Here is a 25,547-nt window from a genome sequence, read left to right as displayed (position 1 = left end):
TAGAAACCACTTAGCGGATGGAGAAGCTTTTCACTACAGTCTGCCACACTGTAGTGAGCAGTCATGCTCACAAGAAGGGAGTGGACGCAGGATCTCAATATATTCAATATATATCACTGATGTGACATCAAAGTAAGTTTACGTTCAGAACTACTCTCATACATTAGTGTTTAGACCCGAAACATGACTGACAGTGTTATCTCATTTGTGTGTGTGTGTGTGTGTGTGTGTGGGGGGGAGAGAGAGGGAAAGAGGGAGAGAGTGTCACTCAACAATGTCTTGCAAATACATTTTTTTTGTGAATTCCATATTTGATGAGCTGTGGGAGCCGTGTCAAATCACATGAGGAAAGCTGTGAATGGATCTTACCTGAGAGTCTCCAGTCTGCAGTGTGGACTCTGAAGTCCAGCGGAGACCAGCTTCACCCCGGAATCGTGAAGCTCGTTGTCACTTAGGTCGAGCTCTCTCAGACTGGAGGACTGGGAGCTGAGAACTGAGGCCAGAGCTTCACAGCTTCTCTCTGACAGCTGACAGCCACTCAGTCTGCATGAGAATTAGTGATGGAGACAAACAACGACAAACAACTTTAAAATGTTTTCCATTTAGTACTCGCGTCACATTTTGATAAAGCGCTTTTTGTTTTTGCCAGTATAGGTGGTGCTATGCCGAATAGCACAAAATTAGTAGGGCTGACCCAAAAAAAATCAACGCTTCAAAGCTAGAATCATTGCCATGGTAATTAATGCTCAAATCAGCAATCGACGCTTTGTTGTTATTGTTTTTTTCCCCTCCTCTCCTCTCTCTTTCTCTCTCCATAATATCTAACGTGGAGTGTAGCTTTGTGAGACAGTCTCTAGTTTCCTGGCTGGGCGGGTCATTCAGGCCAACACTGTTTTTAACACGGGGAACTCACACCGGCACGCGCCGTGAGAACAAACAAATGCACCCAACAGCCAGCCAGTAGTCACACCTGACGTTGAGCTGTGGTCTGCAGAGTTGTTGTAAACATGAATCTTCGTACACTTCTTTTCTAACCCAGTGTGAGTAACGTTACAAGTGTTCAAGTGAATTCAAGTCCTTTAATTTGTTTATAATGTTATGAATTAGCAGCAGTCACAGATACTAACGTGAACGTGACATTGGATCTGTCTATCACATGGATTTGTTATTACTGACTGGTAGTGAAACTGAAGTTGGCTCCGTCTATCACATGGATGTACATACACGTCACATTAGGATTATCAACACGTGGAACGTGTTTGTTAGTATAACGTTAAATTCACAACATTTCATGCCGAGAACACGCACAACACTGCTGGAGTTTTTATTTTGAGCAGTTGAGGAGCAGATGAGCGTTTTGTCAGGAGAAGCCTGGAAGGAACGGTGCTGAGCTGAGAGTTCTTTCAACTCTGTGAGTAGCCTACAACATGTTTGTTTGTTCCCCAGCGGGATCGCCACAGCCGAGAATACGCACAACACTACTAGACTTTTTATGCCTCCGCCGGCGATAGCCAGGCCGGAGGCATTATGGATCCGGGTTGTACCTCCCAATGTTCGTTAGCGTGATATCTGAGGAACGCCTTGACGGAATTTAATCAAATTTGCCTCGAACATCGACCTAGACTCAAGGATGAACTGATTAGATTTTGGTGGTCAAAGGTCAAAGGCCAAGGTCACTGTGACCTCACACACACAATTTCCAAGCTCTTTAACGCAACATCTCAGGAGCGCCTTGACGGAATTTCTTCCAATTTGCCTCAAATGGCAATTTTGACTTAAGAATGAACTAATGGCATAAATCTGTGGTACAGTCGTTCTAGTTATTTTTGTGTGACCCCCCCCCCCCAAAAAAAAAAGAAAAGGAATGAAAAAAAAAAAAGTGAGTAGAAAAGGAGTAGAAGCTTTGATTGTGATCGATTTTAGTCATCTGTTGTTTGCCTAACATTATGTAATGATTGGTGGTTGTGATTGTGAACTTTCACATCACTATGATCACATTTTAATACAGTTAATATATCCAGTTTAATTGTCACCTACAGAGCTTTACTGGAGGCGTTGACCACTGGCAGCAGCCTCAGAAGAGCCTCCTCTGAAGCAGAGTATTTCTTCAGGTCAAACACGTCCAGCTTCTCTTCTGATGTCAGTAAGATGAAGACGAGAGCCGACCATTGAGCAGGTGAGAGTTCGTCTGTGGAGAGCGTTTCTGATCTCAGGTGCTGTTGGATCTCCTCCACTAGAGAACGGTCATTCAGCTCATTCAGACAGTGGAAGAGATTGATGGTTCTCTCTGGAGAGGGATTCTCGCTGATCTTCTCCTTGATGTACTGGACCGTTTCCTGATTGGTCTGTGAGCCACTTCCTGTCTGTGTCAGCAGGTTTAGTAGGTGCTTCTGATTGGTCTTCAGTGAAAGTCCCAGGAGGAATCGGAGGAACAAGTCTAGGTGTCCATTTGGACTCTGTAAGGCCTTGTCAATAGCAATCCTGTGGACCTTTTTTGCAGATGTTTTGCTGAAAAACATCCTCCGATTCTGGAAAGTCAGTCGTGGCATGGGCATCACATTCTTCCTACTGTTGATGAGTGACAGGAGCACATGAAGAGCAGCCAGGAATTCCTGCATGCTCAGATGGACAAAGCTGAACATCTTGTCCGTCCCCTTCTTCCGCCCACGCTCCTCTTTAAAGATCTCTGTGAACACTCCCGACTCTGAGGCATCAGAGAAGTTAATGCCACACTTTTGTATGTCCTTCTCATAGAAGATCAGGTTGCCTTTCTCCAGCTGGTGAAAAGCCAGTTTTGCAAGTGACTGAATGTACCGATTGCTGTTTTCTGCACCATACTTCTTTTCTGTCTGATGGATCTGAAACACCAAGAACTCTGTGTACATCTCAGTCAGGGTCTTGGGCAGGTCTTCTGTCTCACCAGTTTCTAAGAGCTCCTTCAGAACTATAGCAGTGATCCAGCAGAAGACTGGGATGTGGCACATGATGTCAAGGCTTCGTGAAGTCTTGATGTGGGAGATGATTCTGCTGGCCTCCTCCTCATTTGTGCATCTGTTCCTGAAGTACTCCTCTTTCTGTGGGTCATTGAAGCCTCTCACCTCCGTCACTCTGTCAACAAAGTCTCCAGGGATCTGATTGGCTGCTCCAGGTCGTGTGGTCATCCAGAGGCGAGCAGCGGGAAGCAGTTTCCCCTTGATGAGGGCTGTCAGCAGCACATCCACTGTGATTGGCTCTGTCACATCAAAAAAAATTTCATTGGCTTTGAAGTCTAGTTGAAGGCGGCTCTCATCCAGACCGTCCAACACAAACAGGAGTTTGAAGTTACTCTTATCATAGCTGGTGTTTCCTGACTTCTGCATTTTTGTGAAGATGTAATTAAGAGCCTCCTCGTTGATGACTTCGGTTTCGCTGATACATTCGTGAATTAGTTCTGCCAAACTAAAACTTTTTCCCTTCCATTTATTCAGCTGGCGGAAGGTGAAGGGGAATAAGAGATGGACATCTTGATTGGTTCTTTGTTTAGCCCAGTCCAGGATGAACTTGCGCACAAGGAATGTTTTGCCAATTCCTGCAATCCCGTTGGTCAGCACTGTTCTTATAGATCTTTGCTTTTCAGAAGGTTTGAAGATGTCACTTGGTTCAATTGATTCCTCTGTGCTCACTGACTTGTTTGATGCTATCTCAATTTGTCTGACCTCATGCTGCCTGTTGATGTGTATGACACAGCCGTCTGTGAAGTAGAGCTTAGTGTAGATATCATCCAGAGGTTGTTCATCCATTTTCTCAAACCATCCTTCTTGTAGACACACAAAACTGTCCTCAAAGTTAGGTTGGAGCTTTAGTTGGTACCATGTGATGAGTTGTGGAGGCTCTGTTCTCACCAGCAGATCTGTGTAGAGCAAATTAACAATAATGAAAAACTGAATCACAACTACAAGTATATACGGTTATTTTGCAGGTAGCAGCAATAAGCAGATGCTTGAGACAAAAAGTAATTTGAACCTCAGTGCTTTTTTCACCCTAAAAGTTGGTGTTTTAAAAATAACAATCATGTTCTCACTGTCAACATTAATACAATGTTTCTTTTTAAAATAAGAAAGAAGCATCTGGCATCATTATGAAAAGAGGCTGTTGACATGCAGCCTTAGTGGAAGACAGGTTCTGATATCAGGCAGAACAGACTGTAGGTGTGTTTCCATCACCTGTTTTGATTGCATTGTGAAATATCACATTAGAAAAGGTTGCTCTGAGAACTAGCTGAACTATAACTGTTTGCTAAGACGTTTTAGGCAAAGTTAAGACTGAGAGGATTCTCACAATGTTTGTCCATACAGCTCCAGGAGCTGTGACATCACTCAAGTAAGCAAAAACAACAACAACAACATACAAAATCCTTCCTGATTTTAACAGCCACACTAAATGGCCAGTGAGAAAATCAACATGGCAGCCAGGGGGAGCCAGAGAACAGCTTTACCTTCAGTCTGACTGCTGGAGGAAGCTCCTCTGCTCCCTGAAGGCTCCCCGACATCACTGACATCCACTGACAGACAGACAGAAAGAGAGAGAGACAAACAGACAGACAGACAGACAGACAGACAGACAGAAACGGAGACAGAGAGAGAAACTTTAAAAGGGCTTGAATTTCACACTAGCCAACAGCTCATATTCATCTCACAACTCTACATTTATACTGAAGGAAGTGAACATTCATCATTAGTTTTCATATACACCAAGCGCGATTACTTTGTGCAATTAATTCACACGTCAATAAAACTTTTCAAACCTATAATCAGTCAATGCAACAATGCATATTGATGTTAAAATGTTGGATCAAAGTCGATTTTTGAGAGTTTTCATTTGCAACATAAACAAAATGTACATAGATAGTAGGGCTGTGGCGATTCACTTATCTCCCGATTCGATACTATCACGATTCTTGGGTGCCGATTCGATTTATATTGCGATTCTTAAGTATTGCGATTCTACGATTATTGCGATTCGATATTACGATTTATTGCGATTTTTGTTTATTTTTTTCTTTTATTTTTTCAGTTTGTTTGCTTTTTTACACTAGATTAGAACATGGGAAAAGTTGAATCATACACTAGAGACTGTATATTATATATCATGAGTAGGGCTGGGCGATATAGTTAAAAACAGGGGCGGACTGGGATCATAATTCAGGCCGGGCATTAGATACCAAGCAGGCCAGGCCGATATGGGCCAACGCGCGTGAAATTTGGGCCGTTTGAAGCCAGATTTGGGCCGTTTGAAGTCCAATTTTACAATGAGATGCACCCACTTTAACCCTGAAGTGTAATTATTACTTCAGACTAACTAATAAAGTAATAAAACCACTAGTAAACCAGTAGGCGGCGCCTGGCCTGCTGTTCAGTGAGTGGCCTGACTGCAAGCACCCAAAAAAAAAAAATTTTTTTTTTTTTTTTTTTTTTTTTTTTAATTTGCGATTATCGATTCTGGAATAAAAGATCGATCCAAAAAATCGTGACATTAAAAATCGCGATACTTAGGTGAATCGATTTTTTCCCCCACCCCTAATAGATAGACTAGGCAAAATAATGTGTAGGCCACAATACCATGGTGGAGTGATGACAACAGTAGATAGGTGGCTAAATAGGCTGGTTATATTTGTCTGTGCGTATTGATAACCACAGGACCTAGGACTCAGGTCACACCTACAAACTTGATTCAAATAAATCAATAATGTCTCGATTAAGGGGCATCCGGGTAGTGTAGCGGTGAAATCCCTGCCTACCAACACGGGGGTTATACGTTTGCATCCTCGTGTTACCTCCAGCTTGGTAGGGTGTCCATACAGGCACAATTGGCTGGTGTCTGCAGGAGGGTAGTCCTGCAGACTGGCAGCATGGTGGACTTAGCTCTCTCATTGGTGCCGACCATTTCAGTCGATGCCGGATGGAAATCCCATTCCGCTCCCTGCAAGCTCTGCATTGGCTCTGACCCGCTCTGACTGCGACTGCGACCATATTTGGATTTCCTTTCCACGCCCCCCGTGTCGAATCTGTAGTATGCCTCTGCTGCTGTACGTGTTGAATCTGTATGTCTCTGCTGCTGTACGTGTTGAATCTGTATGTCTCTGCTGCTGTACGTGTTGAATCTGTATGTCTCTGCTGCTGTACGTGTTGAATCTGTATGTCTCTGCTGCTGTACGTGTTGAATCTGTATGTCTCTGCTGCTGTACGTGTTGAATCTATATGTCTCTACTGCTGTACATGTTGAATCTGTATGTCTCTACTGCTGTACGTGTTGAATCTATATGTCTCTGCTGCTGTACGTGTTGAATCTGTATGTCTCTGCTGCTGTACGTGTTGAATCTCTATGTCTCTGCTGCTGTACGTGTTGAATCTGTATGTCTCTGCTGCTGTACGTGTTGAATCTGTATGTCTCTCTGCTGCTGTACGTGTTGAATCTGTACGTCTCTGCTGCTGTACGTGTTGAATCTATATGTCTCTGCTGCTGTACATGTTGAATCTGTATGTCTCTGCTGCTGTACGTGTTGAATCTGTATGTCTCTGCTGTACGTGTTGAATCTGTATGTCTCTGCTGTACGTGTTGAATCTGTATGTCTCTACTGCTGTACGTGTTGAATCTGTATGTCTCTGTTGTACGTGTTGAATCTGTATGTCTCTGTTGCTGTACGTGTTGAATCTGTATGTCTCTGCTGCTGTACGTGTTGAATCTGTATGTCTCTGCTGCTGTAGGTGTTGAATCTGTATGTCTCTGCTGCTGTACGTGTTGAATCTGTATGTCTCTGCTGCTGTACGTGTTGAATCTGTCTGTCTCTCTGCTGTACGTGTTGAATCTGTATGTCTCTGCTGCTGTACGTGTTGAATCTGTATGTCTCTACTGCTGTACGTGTTGAATCTGTATGTCTCTGCTGCTGTACGTGTTGAATCTGTATGTCTCTGCTGCTGTACGTGTTGAATCTGTATGTCTCTACTGCTGTACGTGTTGAATCTGTATGTCTCTGCTGCTGTACGTGTTGAATCTGTATGTCTCTACTGCTGTACGTGTTGAATCTGTATGTCTCTGCTGCTGTACGTGTTGAATCTGTATGTCTCTGCTGCTGTACGTGTTGAATCTGTATGTCTCTGCTGCTGTACGTGTTGAATCTGTATGTCTCTGCTGCTGTACATGTTGAATCTGTATGTCTCTGCTGCTGTACGTGTTGAATCTGTATGTCTCTGCTGCTGTACGTGTTGAATCTGTATGTCTCTGCTGCTGTACGTGTTGAATCTATATGTCTCTACTGCTGTACGTGTTGAATCTGTATGTCTCTGCTGCTGTACATGTTGAATCTGTATGTCTCTGCTGCTGTACGTGTTGAATCTGTATGTCTCTTCTGCTGTACGTGTTGAATCTATATGTCTCTACTGCTGTACGTGTTGAATCTGTATGCCTCTGCTGCTGTACGTGTTGAATCTGTATGTCTCTACTGCTGTACGTGTTGAATCTATATGTCTCTACTGCTGTACGTGTTGAATCTGTATGTCTCTACTGCTGTACGTGTTGAATCTGTATGTCTCTGCTGCTGTACGTGTTGAATCTGTATGTCTCTGCTGCTGTACGTGTTGAATCTATATGTCTCTGCTGCTGTACGTGTTGAATCTGTATGTCTCTACTGCTGTACGTGTTGAATCTGTATGTCTCTGCTGCTGTACGTGTTGAATCTATATGTCTCTACTGCTGTACATGTTGAATCTGTATGTCTCTGCTGTACGTGTTGAATCTGTATGTCTCTGCTGCTGTACGTGTTGAATCTATATGTCTCTACTGCTGTACGTGTTGAATCTGTATGTCTCTGCTGTACGTGTTGAATCTCTATGTCTCTGCTGTACGTGTTGAATCTATATGTCTCTGCTGCTGTACGTGTTGAATCTGTATGTCTCTGCTGCTGTACGTGTTGAATCTGTATGTCTCTACTGCTGTACGTGTTGAATCTGTATGTCTCTGCTGCTGTACGTGTTGAATCTGTATGTCTCTGCTGCTGTACGTGTTAAATCTGTATGTCTCTGCTGCTGTACGTGTTGAATCTGTATGTCTCTGTTGCTGTACGTGTTAAATCTGTATGTCTCTGCTGCTGTACGTGTTGAATCTGTATGTCTCTGCTGCTGTACGTGTTGAATCTGTATGTCTCTGCTGCTGTACGTGTTGAATCTGTATGTCTCTACTGCTGCACGTGTTGAATCTGTATGTCTCTGCTGCTGTACGTGTTGAATCTGTATGCCTCTGCTGCTGTACGTGTTGAATCTGTATGTCTCTGCTGCTGTACGTGTTGAATCTGTATGTCTCTGCTGCTGTACGTGTTGAATCTGTATGTCTCTGCTGCTGTACGTGTTGAATCTGTATGTCTCTGCTGTACGTGTTGAATCTGTATGTCTCTGCTGCTGTACGTGTTAAATCTGTATGTCTCTGCTGTACGTGTTGAATCTGTATGTCTCTGCTGCTGTACGTGTTGAATCTATATGTCTCTACTGCTGTACGTGTGAATCTGTATGTCTCTGCTGCTGTACATGTTGAATCTGTATGTCTCTGCTGCTGTACGTGTTGAATCTGTATGTCTCTGCTGCTGTACGTGTGGAATCTGTATGTCTCTGCTGCTGTACGTGTTGAATCTGTATGTCTCTGCTGCTGTACGTGTTGAATCTATATGTCTCTACTGCTGTACGTGTTGAATCTGTATGTCTCTGCTGCTGTACGTGTTGAATCTGTATGTCTCTGCTGCTGTACGTGTTGAATCTGTATGTCTCTGCTGCTGTACGTGTTGAATCTGTATGTCTCTGCTGCTGTACGTGTTGAATCTGTATGTCTCTCTGCTGTACGTGTTGAATCTGTATGTCTCTGCTGCTGTACGTGTGGAATCTGCTGAGCTCAAATGCCTGCGCCGCTGCCTTTGAAACAATAACAACAGCAGCGCTAGCCGCTAGCTCGTTGCTACATGCTGAAAACGATTGATGTGGATTATGCAATGAAGCAGCCTGCTTGGTACGTTCGGTGGATGGCTGTAAAGAGCCTTTTTCCCCTCTAGTCCACAATAGAAAGCGTCCCCAGCCAGACTCTCCCAGCTCCTTTGCTGGGAGAGTCTGGCAAGCCAGAATAGGGGGAGTGAAGCCGGATTGGGGGTATTGTCCTGGTCGCTGCACCAGCGCCTCCTCTGGTCGGTCGGGACGCCTGTTCAGAGGGAAGGGAACTGGTTGGAATAGCGTGATCCTCCCACTTGCTACGTCCTACCGGTGAGGCTTCTGCTGTCAGGTGAAAAAGAAGCAGCTGGCTACAGCTCATGTCTCGGAGGAAGCATGGTGCTAGTCTCGGCTCTCCCCAGATCAGCAGAGGAGCAGCGACCAGGGCAGCAGGGGGACTAATTGGCGAAGTACAATTAGGGAGGAAATAGGTGGGAAGTGGTGTTGGAGGACCAGTAGGAGGTGCTCTTCCCCTCTGGTCTGATGAATAATCTGATCTAATGAATAATCTCCCCAATGCCCCAGGGCAGAGACAGGGACTCTGTCTTGTGTAACCCCGGTGCCCTGGGGGGTGTAACCCCGGTGCCCTGAGGGGTGTAACCCCGGTGCCCTGAGGGGTGTAGCCCCGGTGCCCTGAGGGGTGTAACCCCGGTGCCCTGAGGGGTGTAACCCCGGTGCCCTGGGGGGTGTAACCCCGGTGCCCTGGGGGGTGTAACCCCGGTGCCCTGAGGGGTGTAACCCCGGTGCCCTGGGGGGTGTAACCCCGGTGCCCTGGGGGGTGTAACCCCGGTGCCCTGAGGGGTGTAACCCCGGTGCCCTGAGGGGTGTAACCCCGGTGCCCTGAGGGGTGTAACCCCGGTGCCCTGAGGGGTGTAACCCCGGTGCCCTGAGGGGTGTAGCCCCGGTGCCCTGATGGGTGTAGCCCCGGTGCCCTGAGGGGTGTAACCCCGGTGCCCTGGGGGGTGTAACCCCGGTGCCCTGGGGGGTGTAACCCCGGTGCTCTGAGGGGTGTAACCCCTCAGGGTCACTATGTTAATTCTGTGTGGGAGGAGAATTAACATTGTAACACTAAGAGGAACATCTAGTTTAATCTTTGATTATTAAACTAGATGTTCCTCTTAGTGTTACGATTTTAATTATGTTGGGTCTCATGGATTACTACTTTAATCTATTGTAAATAAAAAAAAACAAGCTTTTATTTTGAAGGCAAAATCACTCAACCGAAAATGAAGTTGTAAGAAATTGTTGCTCATTTCACAGAGGCATTCTACACGGAAGAACAACCAAAAACAACGAATGACAGCGTTTTCATGTGATGCCTGACAGCTAGTTTGAGTGATGTCTGACAACTAGTCTGCAGGAGGATCCACAACGTTTTTGTGTGAGACGTGAGGAGTGATGCCTGGCAGCTAGTTTGAGTGATGTCTGACAACTAGTCTGCAGGACGATCCACAACGTTTTTGTGTGAGACGTGAGGAGTGATGCCTGGCAGCTAGTTTGAGTGATGTCTGACAACTAGTCTGCAGGAGGATCCAAACGTTTTTGTGTGAGACGTGAGGAGTGATGCCTGGCAGCTAGTTTGAGTGATGTCTGACAACTAGTCTGCAGGAGGATCCACAACGTTTTTGTGTGAGACGTGAGGAGTGATGCCTGACAGCTAGTTTGAGTGATGTCTGACAACTAGTCTGCAGGAGGATCCACAACGTTTTTGTGTGAGACGTGAGGAGTGATGCCTGACAGCTAGTTTGAGTGATAAGTGAGGCAGGAGGAATGACAGCGTTTTCGTGTGAAGACTGAAGGTGTTTCAGAGCACACTCGACATGGTTTACTATATATATAGGAGACATGACAACTGACAACGCTTATGGCCCAATTCCACAGCAGCTAGTAGCGCGGTCCCGCTCCGCTCGACTCGACTTTTGGTCTCATCCCACCATCAAAAACCGGCCCAGCTCGGTTTGATTTAAGGCCGAGTCGTGCTACTTTTGGTCCCTGCCTCGTCGGGGTACTTCGGGCTGGCGAGTAGGTCCCAAATGGTGACGTAAAACTCTGATGGCTACTGATTGGTCAGAGAGAATCGTGTTTACTCTGTCTACTGACTGTCAATGCAATGCTGGCGGCTGCATACCAGTTTAGTGGTCTTACCTTATCTTCTGTTATGTATATTTCCATCAGTATTTTGTGTCGCTGCCTTCACCTCCGGTGAAATAAAATCGTGGCGGGTGTTCAATTGTCTGAGAAAAAAGTCCGCTGCTCGCTCAGGGAGCTCTGTAGCTGAGTGGAGGCTGCAGCGCTCCGCTAGGCCGCAGCGGGTTTTTGGAAGCCCCGGTCTTGCCTGGTGAGAGGCTGCGGGGTAGAGGCTTCACTCTGTTGCGCCTCTCCCGTCCCCGCACAGCGCAGCATGCCTGTGATATCATTCTCTTGGCCGATTGTCACATTTGCCCATGTACACTGTAGGTCATTTAGAGGCACCAGTATTTCATAAACAGTTTAAAAGTTCTGTGGATGGATTTAATTGTAACGTTATGTTATAGCCGAAGGACAGATATGCGGTCGCTATTTTTAGACGACCAGCTGTGGGCGGGGGTGGGTGGGGGCCGATCGAGCGCCGGTCGAAGCAAAACATCCATCGAGTAGAGACGAGTGGAGCCGAGTGGGGACGAGCTGTGCAGGGCTGTTAAGTGTGGTGGGATTGAGCCATTAGACTGAGGAACGATAGCCTATACTCTGACTGATGAGGATGCCCTAAAATGGTTGCCGTACGCCCGCTCCCACAACGTGTGTCATTGACCGCCTGCAAGCCACGTTATTACCACCCGCTCCCGCCTGCTATAACAAAAGGCGGGGTCCCGCGGTACTTCATTGAACTGGGCTCTCTTAAAAATCACATCATGTTTTCCTAATGTAGTGCTGTTTAAAGGCTGCTGCATTCAATTTAATCCCACCCGTAAAAAACATTTTTGCTTATAAGGCTCTAAAAATGTCACTGAAGGAGGTATCAATAGATTTCCTGCAAATATTGACATAACAAAGTGTCTCAATCAAATATGTGCAGTGTCACATGTTTCATGTGAATTGTCACATGACCAGAGCTGTTTAATACCTGTAAAGTACCTATGTTGTACCTATATATAGACATTATATTACTGTGTTGTACCTATATATAGACATTATATGATTGTAACCTTCTTGGTTGAGGTCCGCCATAAGAAACTTTTCCTGTTTCTTCAGGATATCATAGAAGATATCTTTGGCTCTATCACTGGCATGCAGAAAGGTATAGAGCTCTCTCATCTGCTCCTGAGTGACAGATTTAGATCTGACAAGATCGTAGCGTTCTTGGTCGATAACACCCTCTGTCAGGAGCTCATCCAAGATTGGGTTTACGTTTCTCACTCTCTGGATCAGCTCAGACCGGTGTTTCTCCACAAAGCGCACCCCTGAGGAGAAAGGAAATAAAAATGACAAATTTATTAAATAAATAAATAAATAAAGTAAAAGTAAATACTCTATATATAGACATGATATTTTTGTAATCTTCTTGGTCGAGGAGCTCAACCAAGATTGGTTTTGATTGATTGATTGATTGATTGATTGATTGATTGATTGATTTGTTAAAAACACATAAAACAAAAAGACGTCTCATTAAATCTCATTAAAACAACACAGATAGACAGAACAAAGTCAGACTTGTTTCCATCGTGGTCCTTGGTCTCAGACAGACACCACAATACAACAAAGAAGGCATCAGTACATAATATTATATATACACACAAACATGACATAAAAAGTGTACATTCCAAAGTCCTACATAAAACCTGTTCAGCCATCCATTTACCACATTTATTTTTAAAACTGAGGTAAGACTGACTAGTTTTTAGTTTGTATTTCTACTGGAAGCCTATTCCACGGTGCTGCTGCCATATATAGAAATGTATTGTGTTCAGAACAGGTCTAGTCTCGCTGGCCAGCCTCCCCTCCCTTCCGTGAGAGTCGTCTGGCTGCACGGAAACAGGCTACTGGTATAAACCCTCCCCTGCTCTACAGCTGCTCCCCATTGGAGCGACAGTTTCAGTCGCTGCCGGATGTCCGCTCCCCGCTTATTACAAGCTCTGTCATTGGCTCCGACCATGTCAATCAGAGCGGCTTCCGCTCCCTCCTCCCTGTGTGTCGCTGTAAATAGTGCCCTCAGTTAAAACAAAAACACGAACTAGCTAGCAAGCTAACGGCAGAAACCTACACGCTAGCTCGTTGCTACACGCTGAAAATGGCAAATTGGATTGTTGGAAACTATTTCCACTTTGCAACACTTTGAACCAAGTGCCTCGGAGGATTTTTTATGTAAACCTCAATTTCAACTGCCTTGCGGCTGACGCCTTGCCGAAGCCACGCTCACGCCACACCGAAGCGATCATTCAGGATTGACGCCGAATTTCCAAGCGTGAAACCGCGCCGCCGCAGGCATGAAGGAAAAGACAAGGCGTCTTGTGTGAATGGTAAGGCGTACGTTCAGCTTGTGCCTGCTTCAAGCTTCAGTTCTGCTTACATTCGGCATCCTGTGTGAACGAGGGCTTACTCAGCAGTAAACCAGGAGAGACTGAAATCGTGGGACCCGCTGTTTATTTGATGACCGCCCGTGCCAACCTGATTACAGCCCATTCCCGCGAGATTTGCGTTGGGTCCAGCGGGACCCATGGGAGTCCCGACCCCTCTAGCCCCAAGGATCAGCCTGCAAAACACAGTGGCATTTTGACTATGGTGGCCTCTTTGTACGATCCTCTCAGGATTGTGGAAATTTGGAAGGTCTGAAAGATGGAGCTGCATCATTTCTCAGATGCCAGCATGAAGAGCTATGGTCAGTGTTGGTCAGTCTTCATACATGAGACTTCAAAATGAAGAGGGAGATGTTCACTGCGCTCTAGTTGCAGGAAAATCATGTTCTCACACATGTGTCTGGAATTGACAGCTGCAGTTTTTTCTGTGAAGATGAGCAGCATCCAATCAGGAATTAGAATCTACTGATGCTGAGAACTTCTTCCTCTAAAGTGCTCTTAGGATATATAAAAAGTTTTGTGGCTAATCGCTTTCAGAAGTTTCAGCTCAGCTCAGCTCCTCTTGAATGGAGATACATCTGAACCAATGAGAATCCTGCTGACTGCACTTCACTCCCAGTGAGCTTCTGACATCTACCTGGCTCACCGGAATACAAGTTCTTATGAAATGAAGCTGCCATCAGATGAAATTCCAGAGTCAAAATTCAGAGATCCAGAGGTCAGAAGTGTTCCTACACTTAGCACAAGAACCACAGAACGAGGAAGCCTTGTCTCAGTTTCAGAACCCCGTAATCTTATCGCTCTGATGACTAATAGATGCTGGGGGCAACAGCCAATATTTCAGGGTTTTCCGTGTAGAGCGGACATCCGGGCCAAGACTTCCTCTTCTGGCATTGTCAGATAGCAACCTGAGATGCCAGAATGGAGTTGGAGTTGAGAGACAATTCTCATAATGCAGATATCTGTTTATGGAGATTAGCTGAAATGTCATCTGGACCTAAAACACCTACAAGAAGTATCGATCGATCAACTCCAACTCGCTTGTCTTAAGCTTTCATCTTGGTCACTGGCTACCCGAGCTGCTGCACGCATTCCAAGTGTGTGTGTGTGTGTGTGTGTGTGTGTGTGTGTGTGTGTGTGTGTGTGTGTGTGTGTGTGTGTGTGTGTGTGTGTGTGTGTGTGTGTGTGTGTGTGTGTGTGTGTGTGTGTGTGTGTGTGTGTGTGTGTGTGTGTGTGTGTGTGTGTGTGTGCTGGCCACATGGGTGTGTTGTCGTGTGACAAATAAAGATGTTTGTCCGTCCAGTTCTTCTTCCCTCTCCCTATAGTTCATAATAACCTCCTTCTCATGGGTCATATAATCTGATGTAGTTTATAAGGCTTTCAGGAGCTGTGACATCAAGTAAAAGAAACATACTGTATGAACTAAATCGTTCAGCATTTTAACAGCCACACACAATGGTCAGTGAGACGACCAACATAGCAGCCAGGGGGAGCCAGAGAATAGCTTTACCTTCAGTCTGACTGCTGTCAGTGGGATGCTGAGGAAGAGGAGGAGACTGTGGCTGTGGCTGTGGCTGACTGGAAGCTCCTCTGTTCTCTGAAGGCTCCCTGACATCACTGACATCCACTGAGAGAGAGAGAGAGAGAGAGAGATAAACTTTAAAAGGGCTTGAATTTAACACCAGCAAACCAGCCAATAGCTCCTATTCATCCAACAACTCTTTACATTTATACTGAAGAACTGAAGGAAGTGAACATTCATCATGTTTAGTTTTCATCTGAGTCTCTCACATGAATAAAGGTCCTTTACACACCAAGAGTGATTCATTTGTGCCATTAATTCACACGTCAATCATATTTTTCAAACCTATAATCAATTAATGCAACCGTGCATATTGTGAAATTGCAGCACATTTTTTCAGATCAAGGCAGATTTCTTTTGAGTTTTCGCCTGCAACATGAACAAATCTACATAGATAAACAAAGACAAAATAATGTGTAGGCCACAATAGCATGTTGGAGTGATGACTAGATAGGTGGCTACATAGGTTGGTTATATTTGTCTGTGTTTATTGATAACTATAAGGACACAAGTCACACCTACAAACTTGACCAGAGGAAAATCAATGTCTTGATTATGAAAGATTATCAAGTGCATCACTCACGCAGTTATAAAACAATATATTAGCTCCATTATTTCACTCCTGACACACACTTTGAACCAAACCAGTGTCATGCCGAATTCTGCATCCCTGGTGAGAGTTGCATCCCCACCATATTTTGTGCTGAAACAGGGGGATGCAAATCTCAGCATGTACAAACCGCAGAGATTTGCATCCCCCTCTTTTAAAGCAGACCGGTGACAAACAATAATAATAAAGACCGGTGACAAACAATTAATTCGTGAAAAGTAATAAATATAGATTTCATTGGCGAGATATGTCTCTTGTCTTTTTATTTTCACTTAAATGTTTTGTGTAAATGAGTTGCTATGTATGATTAACTCTACCGTAACGTTACTGCTATCATCTGATGCATCATCAGAGACTGAGCCTGAGAGAGAGCCGCAGTGATAACACGGACAACTTCTCAGTAATAATCACTTTAGCCTTCGTGTCATTATAAGTTGCTGTCTTGCTTTTTGGTGGAACTCCATGGACATGAGTTACAGCAGCCTGCTGTATGCTGCGCCACGCCTCTTCGGCGTAAAGCGCATTTCGGGGCCTAAAAACATGATGCTATCTTCCCGAGGCAGGCGCAAAGCGTGTTTTTTTTGCGTTTAACGCCAGTTTAGCGCCTAAGGCCAGGGGGAAGATAGGGCCCCTAGCCTCTGCTCTGGGGCAGTCGTCTCTCTGGGGTCAAACTTCCCCACAGACGTCTTGTAATGATGAATTCTGCATCCCTGGTGAGAATTGCATCCCCTCCATATTTTGTGCTGAAACAGGGGGATGCAAATCTCAGCAGGTACAAACCGCAGAGATTTGTATCGCCCTCTTTTAAAGGAGCAAATTCAGCTTCCATGAGGCAAGACAGACCCCCAGGCCTTAAGGTCACCTCTACCCTGATTTTAAGCACCAAAGTCGGCCTCTATGAGCCAGGAGAGACCCAGGCCTGGAGGTCACCTCTACCCGGATTTTGAGCACCAAATTCGGCCTCAAGGACCCAGGGGAGACCCTCACCCTCCAGCTCTATTCTACCCCGATTTTGTAAGTCAAAACAGCACAAAATATGGTGAAATAACTTCATAAACTATCAATGTCAAATTGTTTATAGATATAATAGATTTACTGCAAATATTGACGTAACAAAGTGTCTCAATCAAATATGTGCAGTGTCACATGTTTCATGTGAATTGTCACATGACCAGAGCTGTTTAATACCTGTAAAGTACCTATGTTGTACCTATATATAGACATTATATTACTGTAAAGTACCTACTGTATGTTGTACCTATATATAGACATTATATTATTGTAACCTTCTTGGTTGAGGTCCACCATAAGAAACTTCCCCTGTTACTTCAGGATATCATAGAAGATATCTTTGGCTCTATCTCCACTGGCATGCAGAAAGTTACAGAGCTCTCTCATCTCCCGAGCAAAACAAGGAAGCCATTGAGAATTGGCTAGAAGAAAAATGTGGATCTACATGTAGCTGTCAAGGAAGTAAGTTGGAGTGTTCAACTTCCGTATGATCTTTGTGTGCAACACACAACCATGCACGTGACACAGGAGAACGCCAGGATTGGTGGTGGGGGTGGGGGTTGCTTTCCCCTGTTTAGGGCGTGGTTTCTGAATGATGACGTGCTCCACAGTGTCTCTATAGTTCATAATACCCGCCTTCTCATGGGTCATATAATCTTATGTAGTTTATAAGGCTTTCAGGAGCTGTGACATCAAGTAAAAGAAACATACTGTATGAACTAAAGCGCAAATTATGCTCACGCGAAATCGCCGGCACTAACTGCGCCGAGGGGGTCACCGCTACTGGGTGTCCTATGGGCGCAGCTCGGTGGAGGGGGCGTGCAGCTCCTCAAAAATGTGACTCCGCGGCATCAACGCGGACGTGACATGACCAGCACGAGAGCTATGATTGGCCGTTGCCTTGGGCCGCGCACATGAAGTACTTGTGAGGAATGAGGAAATGCCATTTCCTTATTTAACAGTGCTTGTCCCTCATCTAGCAAAGCCTTCTGCAGGCTCACCGGAATGAGTTTTGAAATGGAGGGACAATAAAATGTCCCCCCACCGACATAATTGCAAGTTCTTGGTAAACGACACGATAACGTCATATGTAACGCACATGAGTGTACCACAAGCCACCTAGTGTTTTGGACGTGTACCGCAGCCAACGCTCCGAGTTACGTTCGAGTATGCACAGTCTCGCTGTCGCCGCTAGTCGGCGGCAAGGCTCCAAGTCGAGGGTGCGCAGAACCCTGTCAGCGCCTTCAATCGTTCATCATTTTAACAGCCACACACAATGGTCAGTGAGAAGACCAACATGGCAGCCAGGGGGAGCCAGAGAATAGCTTTACCTTCAGTCTGACTGTCAGTGGGAGGCTGCGGACGAGGAGAAGCTCCTCTGTTCTCTGAAGGCTCCCCGACATCACTGACATCCACTGAGAGAGAGACAGAGAGAGAGAGAAACTTTAAAAGGGCTTGAATTTAACACCAGCCAACCAGCCAATAGCTCCTATTCATCCCACAACTCTTTACATTTATACTGAAGAACTGAAGGAAGTGAACATTCATCATGTTTAGTTTTCATCTGAGTCTCTCACATGAATAAAGGTCCTTTACACACCAAGAGTAATTCCTTTGTGCCATTAATTCACACGTCAATCATATTTTTTTCCAAACCTATAATCAATCAATGCAACTGTGAATATTGACGTCAAAATTTCACTGAGTGAAATTGCAGCACATTTTTCAGATCAAGGCAGATTTTTCTGAGTTTTTGGCTGCAACATGAACAAATCTACATAGATAAACAAAGACAAAATTATGTGTAGGCGACAATACCATGTCGGAGTGATGACTAGATAGGTGGCTACATAGGTTGGTTATATTTGTCTGTGTGTATTGATAACTATAGGATCTAGGACACAAGTCACACCTACAAACTTGACCAGAGGAAAATCTATGTCTTGATTATGAAAGATTATGAAGTGCATCACTCTGCAGTTATAAAACAATGTATTAGCTCCATTATTTCACTCCTGACACACACTTTGAACCAAACCGGTGTAATGCCGAATTCTGCATCCCTGGTGAGAATTGCATCCCCACCATATTTTGTGCTGAAACAGGGGGATGCAAATCTCAGCAGGTACAAACCGCAGAGATTTGCATCCCATAGACATCGAAATGTCTATGGAGAAAATTAATGCGGAACTCACGTCACGAAAAGTCATGTGACTGTTGAGCTCTATTGTACCCTGATTTAGTAAGTCAAAACAGCACAAAATATGGTGAAATAACTTGATTAACTATCGATGTCAGATTGTTTCTCATCAGCACCCACAAAGAAGATGCTGGGCTCTATCTTCCGACAGGCGCTATCCCCTAATAGCGCTTTGCACACCTGTTTGCCTTAATGCAGGGAAGATAGCATCCAGCCTTGCGCCGTCCACCAGGTGTTCTGCCGAGTTTTGCTCCCCCGCCAATCAGCAAAAAAAAGCATCCCCAGCTCACGGGAGCATACTTGTAATAATTTATACAGAAATGTAACTGTTTAAAAGTGATATACAGTAATTGTCTGGTAGATGTGACGTCCCTGATTTCTAAGTTAAAACAGCCCCGAAATATGTTGGGAATGCAATTCTCGGCCGGGATGCGGAAAGGTTCACGGCAGGTGTCACAAGGGCAAATTAGAGCCGTGCCAAAATCATCTGCGCCCCAAAATGCCTGCGCAAACGGGATTTGGGCGGTCTTAACTACCAGAGTGTACTCACTCGTGCGAGGACAGAGAGAGCTTATTGACAGATTGTCTGTGGTGCCAACGACCCTCCGGCTTATGAAGGTAAATAGCCTATGTCCATTGTCCAACAAGTTTTCTCAATTCATTTCCCTCTTTGCGATGTGATAAAAGCTTCTCAGTGAGTTATAGTTGATTGCCTCACTGAATTATCTGCTAATACACAATTTTAGCAGCATAATTTGATGTATTGGCGTGGCAAGGCTGTGCATGACATATCCAAAAGGAATTCCACTTTCCACTGCGCAAATACCTCTGCGCTGGGAGCGCAGCCGTAATCTCCGTGCAGCGCACCCAGCGCAGAGAGGTATTTGCGCGTAAGATGTCCTTTTCAAAGGTCTTAGCGCAAAGTAATTGCGCGCTGCTGACGATAGCATAATGCCATCTATCACCACATTTTAGCGCTGAAACGCCTGCTTTGGCTTCTGGCAGCCAATGCCCAGTACAATTATTACAGGTCAGGCATGCGCTTGTGTCCGCCCCCAATTTGCATTGCGCACGGTAGGGCTGCACGATATTGGAATAAACTGACATTGCGATATTTCCCCCGCCTGCGATATATATTGCGATATGAGAAAATACAGAGATTTTCACCAGATTACCAGAATAGCTCTATTTTAAAGAAAATAATGATTGGGTGATTTTGTAGAGGAGTCCATCTGATTTTGGAGGTCGAATTAGGTATTTTAATGTTTCTCAACCACTGGGCTGTGGCCCACTGGTAGGCGTCAGAGTGCCATCTATCAGGGTTCATACACATTTTGACCAATGGATTTCCATGACTTACAAACATGAAAAAGTGAGTGATTCTACTTTAAAATGTCACTAGCCTACACCTCACTTAGTGTAATGCAGCTTTTAAAGCCAGGGAAACAGAACATTTATGCCGTATCACCATATTACCATATCCAACATCTAAGACCATATATAGTCTCATATCACAAGATTGATATAAAATTTATATATTGCCCACCCCTAATATTGAATGCCAGAATCTACCTCCCAATGATGCTATTTGCAGAAAAACATTAGATTTCATTGTGATGCATTTACATCACAAGATGTAAATGCATGTTGTGACGTTAAATGAGCCTGAGGTCAGCTGTTTTAATTTTAATTTTCTACTCAAAGGTATTAAATAATGTTTCAATAAATCAACAGTGAAACACCCCTGTCACTTTACACACTTGGTCTGACCCCCCAGAAACCCCCTCCAGAAACTACCAAGTGGTACGCTCCGCATCTGGGGAGTTCCGGTTTTGGAGCGCACCGCAGTACAGACTAGAGAGACGAGGATTGACATGCAGCAGACCGGTGACAAACAATTCATTTGTGAAAAGTAATAAATATAGATTTCATTGGCGAGATATGTCTCTTGTCTTTTTATTTTCACTTAAATGTTTTGTGTAAATGAGTTGCTATGTATGAATAACTCTACCGTAACGTTACTGCTATCATCTGATGCATCATCAGAGACTGAGCCTGAGAGAGAGCCGCAGTGATAACACGGTCAACTTCTCAGTAATAATCACTTTAGCCTTCGTGTCATTATAAGTTGCTGTCTTGCTTTTTGGTGGAACTCCATGGACATGAGTTACAACAGCCTGCTGTAAGCTAGTGCGATGCAAACTGTGGACGCATCCGCCTCCGCAATCACATCGTTTACAGACGGGCTACTGTCAGCAACGCAACATGAGCAAAAGTAATTCAATTGAGCTCTATGTGCATGTTTGTTGTGTTGAAGCTAAGCACTAAATGAGTGAGTACAGTAGTGGGGCGTCTCTCCTTTGAGAGAGCCATTTCACTCAGTAGACTACCCCTAAAGTGAGAGTTTATCAAGCAACATGACGAGTTCATTTGCTTTTGACATCGCACGTCCTGCGATGTGACTATTGCACATGCGCACATCGCCATGACGATGTGTAAACGATATATCGTGCAGCCCTACCGCACGGCGTTAAACGAGCAAAAACGCAAAATTAGCGCTTTTGGGAAGATAGAGCCCTATATATTTTAAACAGTACTTTGCCATAGAAATCATTACAATGTGCTCCCACAAGGTGGGGGATGCAATTCTTGCCGGGGATGCCAGAGTTCGGCATAACACCGGCACTCAGCTTGCCAAATGCCCTCATATTACCAAATGCTCACAGCTGGCTCTGTGTTCAAACTGGACTTATTTCAGTTATGACTTCTGATATTTGACATCAGACACACGGCTAGCCTCTGCTCTGACCTTTGACCTCAGACAAACACCTAGAGCCCTATCTTCCCCCTGGCCTTAAAATAGTGTTTAACGCCAGGCCAAGCGCTATTTAGTAGGCGTGGTCAGCGCAGTCCCTATTTTCCCCTCGGCGCTACACCCGGCGTTAACCACTTAACCACGCCTTTTAAGCGTAGAATTATGCACAACTCTGGTCATTGGTGAACTGCAGTTATGCTATGACATTCTTCCTTTCCAAACTCCGATCCACTCAATCCAGTCCGGGTTGAGGCTCCATGCTGTCATCTCTTCATGCCAATTTGGATATCTCATCACAGATCAGCCTGAATAAAGCGATTCAACCTACAGCCAGGCAAATACAGATCTGTTCAGCAAGGCTGATGCGGTCTCCCTAGCCTACAATATAGAAGGTTAACTATCGGTGACATTCCTGATAGCATCCAATTCCATGATCTTTATGTTGTATACACATAACTTTATAGTTAGTGAATAGTGAACAAGCACTCGGCTCATTCAGGACAGGCTTAGATTTATAACTTGTAGGCTACCTGCTGCTCCTGCACATCACAGCACACATGATGCAACATAAATATAGCCTACATTATGTAAAGTCATGGCATAAATGTGTTTTTATTGAAAAAGTATGTGTCAAGTAAACTAAGTCTTGTTGGAGCGGACATCACAGTACAACCGTGTTACGGTTGTCACTCGTCTATATCACATTGTATTGTACATGATAACGTCATATGTAACGGACATAAGTGTACCACAAGCCACCTAGTGTTTTGGACGTGTACCGCAGCCAACGCGCAGAGTTATGTTCGAGTATGCACAGTCTCGCTGTCGCCGCTAGTCGGCAGCAAGGCTCCAAGTCGAGGGTGCGCAGAACCCTGTCAGCGCCTTAAATCGTTCATCATTTTAACAGCCACACACAATGGTCAGTGAGAAGACCAACATGGCAGCCAGGGGGAGCCAGAGAATAGCTTTACCTTCAGTCTGACTGTCAGTGGGAGGCTGTGGACGAGGAGAAGCTCCTCTGTTCTCTGAAGGCTCCCCGACATCACTGACATCCACTGAGAGAGAGACAGAGAGAGAGAGTCGGAGTGATGACTAGATAGGTGGCTACATAGGTTGGTTATATTTGTCTGTGTGTATTGATAACTATAGGATCTAGGACACAAGTCACACCTACAAACTTGACCAGAGGAAAATCATTGTTTCGATTATGAAAGATTATGAAGTGCATCACTCTGCAGTTATAAAACAATATATTAGCTCCATTATTTCACTCCTGACACACACTTTGAACCAAACCAGTGTCATGCCGAATTCTGCATCCCTGGTGAGAGTTGCATCCCCACCATATTTTGTGCTGAAACAGGGGGATGCAAATCTCAGCATGTACAAACCGCAGAGATTTGCATCCCCCTCTTTTAAAGCAGACCGGTGACAAACAATAATAATAAAGACCGGTGACAAACAATTAATTCGTGAAAAGTAATAAATATAGATTTCATTGGCGAGATATGTCTCTTGTCTTTTTATTTTCACTTAAATGTTTTGTGTAAATTAGTTGCTATGTATGATTAACTCTACCGTAACGTTACTGCTATCATCTGATGCATCATCAGAGACTGAGCCTGAGAGAGAGCCGCAGTGATAACACGGACAACTTCTCAGTAATAATCACTTTAGCCTTCGTGTCATTATAAGTTGCTGTCTTGCTTTTTGGTGGAACTCCATGGACATGAGTTACAGCAGCCTGCTGTATGCTGCGCCACGCCTCTTCGGCGTAAAGCGCATTTCGGGGCCTAAAAACATGATGCTATCTTCCCGAGGCAGGCGCAAAGCGTGTTTTTTTTGCGTTTAACGCCAGTTTAGCGCCTAAGGCCAGGGGGAAGATAGGGCCCCTAGCCTCTGCTCTGGGGCAGTCGTCTCTCTGGGGTCAAACTTCCCCACAGACGTCTTGAAGTAGGTGTGAAAGCGGCCATGGTTTCAGCTCCTGTACCAAACAGTGGAACTCTGCATGCTCTCTCCTCTCCTCACAAGACATCACTGCTTGATGTTGACTATATTTGTTCCTGTCGTGATGGTTTGTTTATAATCTATTTAACCACAAAATTGCATCTTGTTTCCACCTGCGAATGATTCTGAATTGTCCTAATGTTTATTTGCTCGCTCCTGGTGTGTAACAGCCTTAAGTGACACAAACTGTGTTCCTCTGTGCAGACCCATGTATGTGTTCCCATTTAATTAAACCTGAACCATTGACCTGCTGTCATGAAGTTTACTGTTAGGGGACTCCCTCCTCACACATCTATCTGTTAGGGGACTCCCTCCTCACACATCTATCTGCTGTTAGGGGACTCCCTCCTCACACATCTATCTGCTGTTAGGGGACTCCCTCCTCACACATCTATCTGCTGTTAGGGGACTCCCTCCTCACACATCTATCTGCTGTTAGGGGACTCCCTCCTCACACATCTATCTGTTAGGCGACTCTCTCCTCACACATCTATCTGCTGTTAGGGGACTCCCTCCTCACACATCTATCTGTTAGGGGACTCCCTCCTCACACATCTATCTGCTGTTAGGGGACTCCCTCCTCACACATCTATCTGTTAGGGGACTCCCTCCTCACACATCTATCTGTTAAGGGACTCCCTCCTCACACATCTATCTGTTAGGGGACTCCCTCCTCACACATCTATCTGCTGTTAGGGGACTCCCTCCTCACACATCTATCTGCTGTTAGGGGATTCCCTCCTCACACATCTATCTGCTGTTAGGGGACTCCCTCCTCACACATCTATCTGCTGTTAGGGGACTCCCTCCTCACACATCTATCTGTTAGGGGACTCCCTCCTCACACATATCTGCTGTTAGGAGACTCCCTCCTCACACATCTATCTACTGTTAGGGGACTCCCTCCTCACACATCTATCTGATGTTAGCGGACTCCCTCCTCACACATCTATCTGTTAGGGGACTCCTTCCTCACACATCTATCTGTTAGGGGACTCCCTCCTCACATATATATCTGCTGTTAGGGGACTCCCTCCTCACACATCTATCTGATGTTAGAGGACTCCCTCCTCACACATCTATCTGTTCAGTGGACTCCCTCCTCACACATCTATCTGTTAGGGGACGCCCTCCTCACACATCTATCTGTTAGGGGACTCCCTCCTCACATATCAATCTGCAAGCACGATAGGCTAACAGTTCATGCTATTGTTCCTATAATATAGTATACTTAATTTACGCATGTGACAAACGGTCTATGTTTGTCACCTGTCACTTTGCACTTTTCTCTTCCTATGACTTACCTTCTGACAAACTCTGCACTAGATCATTCTTCTCCATCTTCCTCAAAACTCTCTTGGTCACCTCCAGAGAGTTTTCAGGGCAGAGCTGAGCATAGTACACCCCTCCACAAAATGATATTTGATGAGTCTATGAATACCTGACCAAGCGCAACTTTGAGGGGGACAATCGATAAACTGAGAGCATGCCACGACCAAGAAACAAACTGATGTTAGAACGAGAAGTATCAACTATGAGTGACGAGGACCAGCCTGAGGCAAATGCGTCTCAGCCCAACACAGCCACGGAGCTAGCTAGCATCAAGGCTATGCTACAGGGAATTGCCAGCGATATCGGCGGAGTGAAAAAGAGCCTCGACTCCCTTCAGATGACAGTACAGCAACTTGGAAGCCGAATCTCTGAGGCAGAAACCCGTATTTCCACACTGGAGGACGGCTGCAACACGAGAGAAGGAACAGTAACCCA

The 25,547-nt window shown here is 45.1% G+C and overlaps 1 protein-coding gene across 1 annotated transcript; it reads right to left on the bottom strand.

Annotated features, from left to right (window-relative positions):
• Positions 1-365: 365 nt before the first annotated feature.
• LOC310789163 (protein NLRC3-like) lies at positions 366-25,121 on the bottom strand (the record flags this gene model as incomplete). Its single annotated transcript, XM_083650752.1, has 6 exons — positions 366-543; positions 2,038-3,889; positions 12,188-12,442; positions 18,090-18,173; positions 22,745-22,828; positions 25,085-25,121. The coding sequence occupies 6 exons, from the start codon at positions 25,119-25,121 to the stop codon at positions 366-368; spliced, it is 2,490 nt and encodes an 829-aa protein (XP_083506878.1).
• Between the last annotated feature and the right edge of the window lie 426 nt (positions 25,122-25,547).

The sequence above is a fragment of the Poromitra crassiceps genome, assembly GCF_964638095.1.
Source record: "Poromitra crassiceps genome assembly, chromosome: 14".
Lineage (NCBI taxonomy): Eukaryota > Metazoa > Chordata > Actinopteri > Beryciformes > Melamphaidae > Poromitra > Poromitra crassiceps.
Note: the sequence above shows the minus strand (reverse complement) of the source record. Positions and strands in the feature narration are given on the sequence as shown.